General features: G+C 42.8%; 1 protein-coding gene across 1 annotated transcript in view; it reads left to right on the plus strand.

Annotated features, from left to right (window-relative positions):
• LOC139424752 (ubiquitin carboxyl-terminal hydrolase MINDY-3-like) overlaps positions 1–11,464 on the plus strand; it is a 55,973-nt gene extending 44,509 nt beyond the window's left edge. Inside the window, exons 13-15 of the mRNA XM_071176871.1 lie at positions 10,064–10,151; positions 10,941–11,012; positions 11,106–11,464. Coding sequence (XP_071032972.1) covers positions 10,064–10,151; positions 10,941–11,012; positions 11,106–11,255 — 310 coding nt within the window. The 3' untranslated portion in view covers positions 11,256–11,464. The remainder of the gene's footprint in view (positions 1–10,063; positions 10,152–10,940; positions 11,013–11,105) is intronic.
• Positions 11,465–14,050: the final 2,586 nt, after the last annotated feature.

Consider the following 14,050-nt stretch of genomic DNA (forward strand, 5'->3'; position numbering starts at 1 on the left):
AATACCCTAGACCCACTCCAATTTTCTTACCGCCCAATAGGTCCACAGACGACGCAATCGTCAGCACACTGCCCTATCCCATCTGGATAAGAGGAATGCTTATGTAAGAATGCTGTTCATTGACTACAGCTCAGCATGTGACACCATTGTACCCTCAACTCGTCATTAAGCTTGAGACCCTGGCTCTCGACCCCGCTCAGTGCAACTGCATCCTGGACTTTGACGGGCCGGTAGGAAACAACATCTTCACCCCGCTGATCCTCAACACTGGGGCCCCACAAGAGTGCGTTCTCAGCCCTCCTGTACTCCCTGTTCACCCATGACTGCGTGGCCATGCATGTCTCCAACTCAGACGAAACTACAGTGGTAGCCTTGATTACCAACAACGACGAGACAGCCTACAGGGAAGGAGGTGAGGGCCCTCGGAGTGTGGTGTCAGAAAAATAACCTCTCACTCAACGTCAACAAAACAAAGGAGGTGATTGTGGACTTCAAGAAACAGCAGAGGGAGCACCCCTCCATCCACATCGACGGGACAGTAGTGAAGGTGGCAAGTTTTAAGTTCCTCTGCCTACAAATCACGGACAAACTGAAATGGTCCACCCACACAGATAGTGTGGTGAAGAAGGCTGAAGAAATTTGGCTTGTCACCTAAAACTCTCTCAAACTTTTACAGATGCACAATCGAGAGCATCCTGTCGGGCTGTATCACCGCCTGGTACGGTGTCACTATAAATAACGGCACTTTAATAATGTTTACATATCCTATATTACTCATCTCATATGTATATACTGTATTCTATACTGTATTCTATACAATCTATTGCATCTTGCCTATGCCGCCCGGCCATTGCTCATCCATACATTTATATGTACAGTGGGACAAAAAAGTATTTAGTCAGCCACCAATTTTGCAAGTTCTCCCACTTAAAAAGATGAGAGGCCTGTAATTTTCATCATAGGTACACTTCAACTATGACAGATAAAATTAGAAAAAAATCCAGAATATCACATTGTAGGATTTTTTTATGAATTTATTTGCAAATTATGGTGGAAAATAAGTATTTGGTCAATAATAAAAGTTTATCTCAATACTGTGTTAAATACCCTTTGCTGGCAATGACAGAGGTCAAACGTTTTCTGTAAGTCTTCACAAGGTTTTCACACACTGTTGCTGGTATTTTGGCCCATTCCTCCATGCAGATCTCCTCTAGAGCAGTGATGTTTTGGGGCTGTTGCTGGGCAACACGGACTTTCAACTCCCTCCAAATATTTTCTATGGGGTTGAGATCTGGAGACTGGCTAGGCCACTCCAGGACCTTGAAATGCTTCTTACGAAGCCACTCCTTCGTTGCCCGGGTGGTGTGTTTGGGATTATTGTCATGCTGAAAGACCCAGCCACGTTTCATCTTCAATACCCTTACTGATGGAAGGAGGTTTTCACTCAAAATCTCACGATACATGGCCCCATTCATTCTTTCCTTTACACGGATCAGTTGTCCTGGTCCCTTTGCAGAAAAACAGCCCCAAAGCATGATGTTTCCACCCCCATGCTTCACAGTAGGTATGGTGTTCTTTGGATGCAACTCAGCATTATTTGTCCTCCAAACACGACGAGTTGAGTTTTTACCAAAAAGTTATATTTTGGTTTCATCTGACCATATGACATTCTCCCAATCTTCTTCTGGATCATCCGAATGCTCTCTATCAAACTTCAGACGGGCCTGGACATGTACCGGCTTAAGTAGGTTGACACGTCTGGCACTGCAGGATTTGAGTCCCTGGCGGCGTAGTGTGTTACTGATGGTAGGCTTCAATCTGTCCTTTGACAGCTCTTTGGTCTTGGCCATAGTGGAGTTTGGAGTGTGACTGTTTGAGGTTGTGGACAGGTGTCTTTTATACTGATAACAAGTTCAAACAGGTGCCATTAATACAGGTAACGAGTGGAGGACAGAGGAGCCTCTTAAAGAAGTTGTTACAGGTCTGTGAGAGCCAGAAATCTTGCTTGTTTGTAGGTGACCAAATACTTATTTTCCACCATAATTTGCAAATAAATTAATTAAAAATCCTACAATGTGATTTTCTGGATTTTTTTCCCTCATTTTGTCTGTCATAGTTGAAGTGTACCTATGATGAAAATTACAGGCGCCTCATCTTTTTAAGTGGGAGAACTTGCACAATTGGTGGCTGACTAAATACTTTTTTGCTGTACATATGTACATGTACATATTCTTATATATTCATCCCTTTACATGTGTGATTTTGTTTTGATGTTCTTTTATACATTTGAATATTTGTAGCGACCTTTTGAGAAAATACCTGCGGTCAATTTGTGCGTTATGTCAGGGGATAAAGATTGCGTTCATTTCACCCGTCAAATAATTTTTCATTGTAAAGCTAACCTGTAGTCCCCAGTCACGTGCTGTTTGTTTAAAACACATAACGACGAGAGACCGGAGCTTTGTGAGTCACTCACTGTTGTGCAGTACGTGCCTGGTGATCTAGTTACAGAATGGAATTCACTACTAAATGTTTGCCAACTAGATATCTAGTTAAGTTAACTATTAAGTTAACTATCTAAAATGTGCTAAATGCTCTGTTGTGCATTTAGTTTACTAATTTAGTAGCTATTTAGCTATCTAGCTAATTGGTTAGTTTCTTCCAAAATCAAGCTTTGCTTGGTAACAGCAGATAATTCCCTCCTGGATCAAGAGTCTTTGTCTCTTTTTTTTCATGAGGTAACCTGTGAGTAGAATTTGAGTTAGTTGTTTAACTTTATGAGCTGGGATGTCTGTTCTGCAGAGACTATCAAATGTTTGCACTGCGCTCGTTAGCATTTAGTTAGCATTCTCTATGGGATTTTACATGTCCTTGTTAGCATTGCTAACCTCCAGATTGCAGTGGAGTTTGAAAATGGCGGCCCTTGTGTTCAGTGCCGGTATTACTGAATATCCCGGGATGTCACAAGGTCGGTATGACAATCTGGATACCTCGCAAGCACACTGCCAGGGTCCAGGTCTGACAATCTGTGCAGAAGATCTAGGTGCTGCTGTAGGCTCTCTTTGGTTGGGGACAAAGCACCAGAAGCAAACAATAGACATTTGAATTCAGATTCCAGTAGGGTGAGGCCGGGTGCTGCAGACTGTTCTTCAGATTCCCTTGTCAATTCGTGGATGTATACACTGAGTGTACAAAACATTTAGAACACCTGCCTAATCTTGAGTTGCAATTTGTCGGCCCATGGACTTTACAAGGTGTCGAAAGCGTTCCACAGGCCCATGTTGACTCCAATGCTTCTCACAGTTGTCAAGTTGCCTGGATGTTCTTTGGGTGGTGGACCATTCTTCATACACATGGGAAACTGTTGAGTATGAAAAATCCAGCAGTGTTGCAGCTCTTGACACAAACCGGTGCGCCTGGCACCTATTGCCATACCTCATTCAAAGGAACTTAAATCTTCTATCTTGCCTATTCACATTCTGAATGGCACACATACACAATCAATTCCTGAATTGTCTTGAGGCTTAAAAATCTTTTTTTTTAACCTTTCTCCTCCCTTTCATCTATACTGATTTGAAGTGGATTTAACAACTGACATGAATAAGGGATTATAGCTTTCACCTGGTCAGTCAAAATATGGAAAGAGCATAATGGTTTGTACACTCAGTGTATGTTGGAGGGTGGGGCTCAAGCTGCATCCCTGTCGCACCCCCACAGCCATAAGGAAAGAAATCTGTGTTTTTGGCAATTTGAACTGCACAATTGTTTTTGTACATGAATTTAAAAAAAATCTATTTAAAGTTTTATTACGTTTTCTTGTTTTTCAATCATCCAACAAAATACATTCCACATTCACAGATGTGACAGACTTTAAAAAAAATAGAAATAAAAAATAATTATATATTTAAAAGATAATTATAATAATACAAAAATAATAATAATATATATATATATATATATATATATATATAATTATTTAAAAAATATATATATATAAAACTTGCAGCAGCACTATCAAGGTTCTTATTAGCTATTTCCAGTCTTAGCTGAGACGGTGAGCAAATAATTAGTTTTTAGATTTTACAGCACCTTACACAACATGCATCTGCTCATTTCCCTAATCACCCCATTCACTCTGTCCAATTTGAAATATAGTTGAGTAGTGGAGACCAGAGTCTATCAAACTTGGGCTGTCTCTTGCGGAGGTCATAAGTGAGCTTTTCAAGAGAAAGTCAGCAATCTGGTCAATCCACATTTTAAATGTAGGAGGGGTATTAGAGGCCCACAATAGAATAATACATTTCTTAGCAAAGTATGTAATAGTCATAAGCAAATTGTCTCTGTCAGGATCAAGAACAAAGTCCTGCTGGGCATTAAGAAGACAGATACAGGGGGTCATATCAAACTGTAGGATTTTCTGTGCAGCAGTATGTAAAGATTGCCAAAATCTGGCAATCTCTCTACAGTTCCAAAATACATGCATATAGGTTCCACTTTCAGAGGTACATATTTTACAGTTAGGAGAGATGTCCATTTTCATTCTATGGAGTCTCAAAGGAGTGTAATAAAATTTGTACAAAAATGTGTAATCTGATTCTTTCATTTTTACATTAGTAGAGGAGCAGTATACCCTGTCGCAAACCTCCGCCCATATCTCATCACTGATAGTCAGACCAAGGTCCCTTTCCCAGATTATTTTTAAAGGAGTAAAGGAGGAGCCTCCTTTCTCAGAAAGGAGTCTATAGATATAAGATATTTTGCCTTTAATGGATTGTGCTGTGACAAGAAGGGTTTCAACTTCATTCAACTGAGTTTCTAACCTCCTCTTGGAAGTAAATGAGGAAATGACATGTCTAATTTGAAGATTTTTTTATATAATTTTTTTTATAAAGAAAATGGGATCTTGGCACATTGAATTCACTGAGCTCTTGAAAGGATTTCAGTGTAGTGGTTTTCTGATGAAATAGGTCTGAAAAGATCCTGATTCCTAGAATATGCCAAAGATGAAAGTTGGCATCCTTCAGGACTTTTGGCAAGTCTGGGTTGCCTACTATGGGCGAGTGAGAACATATTTGGGAAAAAATACCCAGGTATTTCTTACAGTCCCTCCGCTAGTAGGGTGCTGTAAATCACAAAGGTTTTGGCTATGTTGCCCACTTCACTAAAGTTATTAATGAATATAATTGAGCTTAGTGGCAATGAACCACACGATTGGGCTTCTATCTGAATCCACATTGACTCTTGTCTGTCTGTGATCCATGTTAGCATGTTGCGGATTTGGGCAGACCAGTAGTACAATTGAAGGGAGAGAAGGGCAAGACCACCCTTAGATTCAGGTTTCAATAGAGTAGAGAACTTGATCCTAGGTTTTTATTGCCCCATATAAATTTGATGCTTTGGTTAGTTGTTTTGAAAAAGGAAACTGGGAGGTAGCATGGGAGCATCTGAAATAAATAGTTCAGTCTAGGGAGGATGTCCATACGGATGACATTAATTCTTCCTACTAAGCTAATTGGGAGGGAGATCCAGGAGTGGAAGAGTTTTCCTTGAAAAGGCTATTCAGATCTGTTGTAATGAAGGTATTGAAACCCCTGTGACTTCCATTGGAATGGACATAGTGTCTTCATAGAGCTGGTGAGCGTAAGATTGAGAGGGCAGACAGTGGATTTGTTCAAATTGATCTTATAACCTGAACATGCCATACTGAGCAATTGTCTAAAATGGGAGGGCTTTCTCAGGGTTGGATATGTAGAGCAAGACATCTTCCTCGTAAAGCGAAATCTTGTGCTGCAGGCCGCCTGCAGAAACACCCGTAATACTTGGATTGCTCCTTATCAACTTTGCCAGCGGCTCCGCCCCCAACAAATAGAGCAGGGGGGACAGCGAGCACCCTTGTCTTGTGCCTCGTCCCAAAGGGAATCTGTCAGAATTCAGTCCATTAGTAGTCACCATGACATTTGGATGAGAGTAGTGATTTGATCCATTTAATAAAGTTTGCGCCCATATTGAACTTTTCTAAGACTGAGAACAGAAAGCTCCACTCCATCCTGTCGAACGCCTTCTCAGCATCCAGTGAAGCCAGCAGGACAGGGGTCTTCTGTGTGTTTACTTGATCAATAATATAAAAAAGATGGTGAATGTTATCAGAAGAGAATCTGTCTCTAATATATCCAGTTTGGTCCACTTTTATTATTTTGGGAAGAAGAGTCTTTGGTCTTTTGGCGAGCAATTTGGTAATTATTTTGTTGTCGAAATACAACAAGCTTATGGGCCGGAATGTACGAGCAGGATAGAGGGTCCTTGTCTTTTTTGAGCAACACTGTAATGCGAGCTGTGTGCATTGAGTCTGGGACAACTCCGTTTTTGCAAAAATCATCCAGCATTGGCATGAAAATAGGGCTAAGCTGGGGCCAAAATGCTTTGTAGAAAACTCTGGGGAATCCATCTGGGCCTGGGGACTTGTTAGGTGGCATGGCGGTAATTGCCTCCAGGATCTCCTCAGGAGTGCGGGGGAGTTGAGATCTTCTTAGTTGGTATCTGATAGTTTAGGTAGCGAGATTCCCTCTAGGAAGGAGTGGAGTTCTGCCGCTGTGTGTTTTCTCTCAGAGGTATATAGTTTGCAGTAAAAATCATGAAAGGTTAAATTGATATTTTTTGGGTCATATGTGACCTCGTCCTCTGCTGTTCGGATAGCCATGATTGTACGCTCTAACTGCTATTTTTTTAAATTGGTAAGCAAGAAATCTACTCTGCCTATGGCTATACTCATGGTATTTCTGTTTAGTAAATAACTTTTTTTTATCTCCCGAGTATAGTCAATTCAGTTTGGCTTTGGCTGCTTTAAGTTGACTCCAGGAGGTTCTGTCTGAGGATTGTTTATGTACTCTTTCACAGCATTCTAGCTCCCTCTCAAGAAATAGCCTGTGTGCTTCCATTGCTTTTTTCTTAGAGGAAGCATATGCATTTAGATGACATCTTAGTGTGGTTTTGGCAGCGTCCCACATTGTGGCCGGAGAAACAGGAGAATCTTTGTTGTCTTGTGTGTAGTTGTCTATCCATGTAGTTACCAATGTATGGAACGCTTCGTTTGATAACATGGAGGTGTTGAATTTCCAGCTCTTTGACCTCGGGATGTTTTTGCAGAGGTCAAAGCCGAGGTGGACAAAGGCGTGATCTGAAAGTGCTATGGGTCCGATTGTACACGTGGCTGAAATTATGAAACTCTTTGGGATAAAAATGTAATCTATACGGGAGTAGGTGTTATGGACATTAGAGTAGTATGTATAGTCCATAGATGAGCTATTAGTCTCTCTCCAGATATCTATCAGTCCCATCTCTTTAGTAAGAGAGTTCAACATCTTTGCAGATCTAGGGTTTGTGGTGGGAACTTGAGATGATTTGTCTAGGGTTGGGTTAAGGGTACAATTAAATTCTCCCGCCACCACACCAAAGGAAGCACAATGCTCATTGAACAGGGTTATAATTTTTGACATGAAAGCAGGGGTATCTGTGTTAGAGGCGTATATGTTTAAGATAGTAATTGGTTGTCCATACAGTGACCCAGTTATCAAAATAAATCTCCCCTCCGGATCAGATATGTTTTTGTCAATTATGAATGGAACATTCTTATGGATAAGTATGCTTGTACCTCAACTGTTTGATTTGAAAGATGAGAAATACACCTGTTCCCACCCAAGCTCTGCGGAGTTTGGCATGTTCGGCATCACAGAGGTGTGTCTCTTGTAATAGCGCAATGTCTGCTTTTTCCTCTCTTTTTTTTTTAGAGCCCATAGTATCTTTTTCTGTTTTATTTCATGACCTAGACCATGGCAGTTCCATGTCAATAGATTTAAGGTGCTAGTCATCGTCATCGAGCAGTAATGGAACTTTAGTGCAAGTCATCTCTGTGTAAAGGTGGATAATAGTTACAGCTGCGTTCACATAAAATAATCTCTGAACACCCCAACCGAGTTCCCAAACAACTCAACATATCCCGTTGGATCTATTACCGCCCCGCTCAATCTCAATCCTGTGTTCCGAAAAAAATAATAAAAGGGAACAGTTAGCAACGCACAACGTCTCCCCCTCCCCACCAAAGAAATGCCTCATCCTCTCCGCCCCGCGTTGAGTAAGTGACAATGTAGCCCCCGTCCAGACCACATTAAAAGAGGGAGAAAATAAAATCAATAGCTCAGCCTACATATACCTCCCCCAAGGGACATAGGAAACCACAAGTGATAATAGCAACGGGAAATAAAAGTAGGCCTAGGTTAGGCTATAGAGCCTTTCCCTCTCAGCTAAAGGAACATAAATATAGATTAGATGGCTATAATAACATTTAGCGGGGCGGGTGGGCCTTTGGATATTGGCTATATGTTGTCTTACCTCCTTTAGTAATAACAGTAATAGTATTTAGTCATTGGTCCATTTCTCATTGACCAGGATTGTCTTTCAAAAAACGTTATGCCTCTTCGGGAGTTTTGAAGTGTCGCAGGGCTCCTTGGTGAAGAATCCTGAGCTCGTTTGGGTATTTGAATCCCCTAAAGATACCTCGGTCAATGGAGTATTTCTTCACCTCGTCAAACTCTCTGCACTTTCGGCGTATTCCAGCTGACAGGTCCTGGTGTAAAGTGAGTTTGGCGTTTCGCACTGTGATGGTGTTGATTTTTGCCGCCTGTAGGACTCGTTCCTTGTCGGTGAATCTCAGGAAACGTATGGTGATTGGGCGCGGTGGTTGTCTGGCTGCTGGTGGGGGCCTCAGTGCTCGGTGAGCTCTCTCTATGGGCCTGTCGGTGGACAGGTGGAGCCACTCGGGAAGTTTGTCTTGCAGGTAGCGGATCAGGGGCATGTTTTCCCTCTTCTTTTTCACCCAGATTTAATAGAACACAATTATTCCTTCGCCCCCTATTTTTCAGGTCCTCTGTTTTCTCTTCCAGATGCTCTATTTTCTTTTTAGCATATGCTATTGTTTCCATGGTGTCTGTCAATAAGTTTTCCATGGATAGGATTCGCCCCTCGTGGTCCCCTCTACATGGATTTTTATGTTGTATATTTTTTTATTTACCACAACACCGCTTTCTATCAATTTATATAGCAGACGCTCATGACAAATTGAGTCTCAAGCTTTTTTGAAATCAACAAAACATGATTAAACTTTGCTTTTGTTTTGTTTGTCAATTAGGATGTGTAGGGTGAATACCTGGTCTGTCGTGTGGTAACTTGGTAAAAAGCCAATTGGATATTTGCTCAGGATGTTGTTTTCACTGAGGAAATGTAGGAGTCTGCTATTAATGACAATGCAGAGGATTATTTCTCTGACTGCAACATCAGATGACACACACACCCACACACACAGTCTTAACTGGGTTATCAGCCTCTGTGTCTGAGCATGTAACACTCCTCTTATTTCTGCCTTAAAAGGGAAATGTTTTTCTGTTTTATCACTGTGGAATAAGAATAATATTACTGCTGTAACACACAGGAATGTCTAGTGGTATATTTAGTATCACACATACACACACCAGAACTCCTCATCAGACGGGGTTACCGTACATTTCTCCAGTGTTTGCTTTCTTACACATAATCTTTTACACAGAACATGACACATTTATACCTCAGACAGCCCTTCACACCACCTCCCTCCTCACCTCCACCATTCGCGATCCCCCCTCACCCCCTCCTCAGCTCCACCCTTGCTCCTTACCTCTACCCCTCCCTTCTCCACCCCTTCGGCCTCCCTCCTCACCTGCACCCGTTCGCCCCTCACCTGCACCCCTTCCCCCTCCCTCTTCACTTCCACCCCTCATCCTCCCTCACCACTCCTTCCTCACCTCCACCCTTTCCCTTCCACTAGCTCTCTCCCAATGTCTCTTCTTACTACCTCCTTCTCTCCCTCCGTCGGACACACAGGGCTGATTTAGGTTTTCTGAAGAATTGGAGGCATGTCTCATTGCTGTACTTAGACTATAAGACAGTGTTGAAATGTCTGACAAACTGAACTCTGTCCTCTCTTCCTCCCTCTTTCTCTTCCTCCCTCTCTCTTCTTCCCTCGTTCCCTCTCCAGTGTGAGTCTGATGAAGAGTAAGTTGGATCCAGAGGGCTTGGGGATCGTGCTGCTGGCTCCGTTCCTCCTGGAGTTCTTCCCTGATCAGGTAACTGAAGAGGAGCTGAGATACTTTAAAGCTGCAGCGACATCCATAAAACATGCTGCGAAGACCGATTTAAACAAGAATATCTTTGGTGTATGTGTGTCCGTACATGAGCGCTTCTGTTTTGTTAGTGGCTTGTGGCTGACGATAGATATGAATTTGTTGAGTCAAATCTTTTACAGCAATGCACTGGTGACCAAAATGATTAAATATATATTTACACAAACTCCTGTTCAGACAGGGACTCTGTGGCAGGGAACCATGGCTGAAGAGTGGGAGAGCGAGAGGCAAAGAGAAAGAAAGGTGGGAAGAGGGAGGTGGGGACAGAGAGAGAGAGAGGAGCGGGAAGTGTGTTAAAGTGATCAGGGCTTCGGGGACTCACCAGAGGAATTGCCCTCTGCCACAAAGAAATTATACTGCCATTAGCCAACTGGACACACACACACACACACACACACACAGACTGAGGTTATGGTTTCACGTAAACATACTCACACAGTCTATTAGCATTCTGGAACGTCCCAACAAAGTGTTTGGCTCTGTGTCACTATTGACTGGTTTCTATTATAGGCTGTTCTGTGGGATTGGGGTTATGGTTTCACAAACGCGTGTGTACGCGCGCTCACACACACACACACACGTATGTGGGTTTGGGGTTATGGATAGGGTTTCAGGGTAAAGTATTCTGAATTGTCTGTGGGTTCCCATATACACACCTTCCAGAGCAGAGTTATCGACACGCATCCCAGAGATGACTCCATGATTGTTAACTGGTGTATATTGTGTTTTTAGGATACTGGAATCCCAGACTCCTTCCCTGTCTACCACTACAATGGCCTGAAACAGTCCAACCACAACGAGAGGGTAAGATATACACACACACTTCTAAAACAGCCTGAAACTGTCACACCACTATGATAATGTAAGGTGTTGGTGTGTGTTGTCTCTCTTTGTCAGGTGGAGTATGTGCAGGGTACGGCCCTGGTCCTGGGCTTGGAGGACCCCATGGTGAGGACAGATGACACTCCAGTGAAGCGCTGCCTCCAGACCAAGTGGCCCTACATAGAACTGCTGTGGAATACTGACCGCTCCCCTTCACTTAACTAACTCGCTGCTAGGGTGGTAGAGGACTGACTGATCTCTACAGGAAAGAAGGCCACAAAGACTGAGACACACAGTACATGTGCACTGCTGCACACACACACAGCAATTTGCTCACTGTCCTGGGCAGGACAAAAACACACAGAACATATGCCATTACACACACACTTGACATACAGACACACTTGTTTACTGTTAATGCTGTTGTGTTTTACATGACTGTAAATGAAGTCACAGGATGTTTTTGGTTTGTTGTAAAAATCTGAATGAATTATTGTCACCCTGTTTTATACTCTGGGATATATGCACCTAATAAGAACTACATGTAAAGGAAACAGCTGACCACGTTGGATGTAAACCTGTAACTGACTGACTGGAGCTATGCTTCTGTAACACCCAGCTTTCTGACTGTTAAAGAGATAAACAACCAAAGCTTTCCGCAAGACAAATATACAGTGGGGCAAAAAAGTATTTAGTCAGCCACCAATTATGCAAGTTCTCCCACTTAAAAATATGAGAGACCTGTAATTTATCAAAATTCCAGAAAATCATTGTAGGATTTTTTTTTTTTTTGAATTTTACCCCTTTTTCTCCCTAATTTCGTGGTATCCAATTGTTATACTATCTTGTCCCGTACAGGCTCGGGAGAGACAAAGGCTGAATGTCATGCGTCCTCCGATACACAACCCAACCAGCCGTACTGCTTCTTAACACAGCGCGCATCCAACCCGGAAGCCAGCCGCACCAATGTGTCGGAGGCTACACCGTGCCCCTGGCAACCTTGGCTAGCGCGCACTGCGCCCGGCCCGCCACAGGAGTCGCTGGTGCACGATGAGACAAGGAGATCCCTACCGACCAATCCCTCCCTAACCCGGACGACGCTAGGCCAATTGTGCGTCGCCCCACGGACCTCCCGGTCACAGCCGGTTACGACAGAGCCTGGGCGCGAACCCAGGGACTCTGATGGCACAGCTGGCGCTGCAGTAGAGCGCCCTTAACCACTGCGCCACCCGGGAGGCCCACATTGTAGGATTTTTAATGAATTTATTTGCAAATTATGGTGGAAAATAAGTATTTGGTCAATAAAAGTTTCTCAATACTTTGTTATATACCCGTTGTTGGCAATGACAGAGGTCAAATGTTTTCTGTAAGTCTTCACAAACGGTTGCTGGTATTTTGGCCCATTCCTCCATGCAGATCTCCTCTAGAGCAGTGATGTTTTGGGGCTGTTGCTGGGCAACACAGACCTTCAACTCCCTCCAAAGATTTTCTATGGGGTTGACATCTGGAGACTGGCTAGGCCACTCCAGGCCTAGCCAGTGACTGTTTGAGGTTGTGAACAGGTGTATTTTATACTGATAACAAGTTCAAACAGGTGCCATTAATACAGGTAACGAGTGGAGGACAGAGGAGCCTCTTAAAGAAGAAGTTACAGGTCTGTGAGAGCCAGAAATCTTGCTTGTTTGTAGGTGACCAAATACTTATTTTCCACCATAATTTGCAAATAAATTTATAAAAAATCCTACAATGTGATTTTCTGGATTTTTTTTTCTCATTTTGTCTGTCATAGTTGAAGTGTACCATTGATGAAAATTACAGGCCTCATCTTTGTAAGTGGGAGAACTTGCACAATTGGTGGCTGACTAAATACTTTTTTGCCCCACTGTATATGCGTGCACACACACACACACACACACCTATTTGAACTACATCTGAGTTAGTTTGACCTCTTAATACTGAGGCAGGGTATCCCTGACCCAGATTAGGTTTACTGCATTATCTCCATTGAAATAGTCCAGGTGCAGCCTAAATCTGGGGCTGGGAAAGTAGCCTCAATGGTTTTTACAGGAGATTACACACACACACACTGGTGTTTACAGCATAAATGGACCAATCACAGCAGAGATATGAAGACATTCCTCCTGTTTAGTGGTTTGACCTGGAAGTAGAACCTTTGGCTGGTTTTACACGTTGCGCAACTTCTCTCTTCACACCAACGCAGGACGTGATATGGTATTTGTCACCCCCCAAACGAATAAACCATTTTTTTCTTCACTTTTCGTGTGTGTGCTTGTTCGACGTTGCCTTCGATTGCCGACTGACTCATCTACACATCACCTTGCATCATAGTCTCGCCTAACCATCTGTCTACTTGCATCATAAGTAACTACTCATTATTGTTTGTAGATCAGTCAGTCACAATTTAACTACAGTTCATCATGGATTTGGACAGAATGCTCTCGAGCATGGCCTGTGTGTATGTGGGTACATGTGTCAGTCTCTGTATGATGTATGTGTGTTATTGGAAAGGGGATATCTCTGTGTGTCTTTGTTGAATGAAACTGGGAGAGAGAGGAGAAAACAACAGATGGTTGAACTATTGAGCGCACACTGAAACTAATACAAATTACAACGCTTTTACCTGGTGAGGGACCCTCATAACACAGGCATGCGGCACACCAAAGAGAGGAGCACTACTATTTTTCTAGTCCTCTGTGTGTGTGTTCACGCACATGTGTATCCTCGCCAGGTGAAGTTTCTAAGAACTGAAATCCTGTTGAATGTCTGAAGTCTCTTTTTTTCATTCTGTTCATCTTGGATTTACACGAAAGCAGTTGAGAAAGAGCAGTCCACCTATCAACATTGTTCAAAAGGGCAGTTTTAAGAGTGCTGTTCAAGTGTGTGTGTACACTGAGTTAAACTGTCCACCTCTATATGCCTGCACACAGCAAGCAGAAACATGCTCACACAGTTAGCATATGTGCTCCATGAGAATGGCAGGTACACAGGCATGGTAATTC

The sequence above is a fragment of the Oncorhynchus clarkii genome, chromosome 2 (assembly GCF_045791955.1).
Source record: "Oncorhynchus clarkii lewisi isolate Uvic-CL-2024 chromosome 2, UVic_Ocla_1.0, whole genome shotgun sequence".
NCBI lineage: Eukaryota > Metazoa > Chordata > Actinopteri > Salmoniformes > Salmonidae > Oncorhynchus > Oncorhynchus clarkii.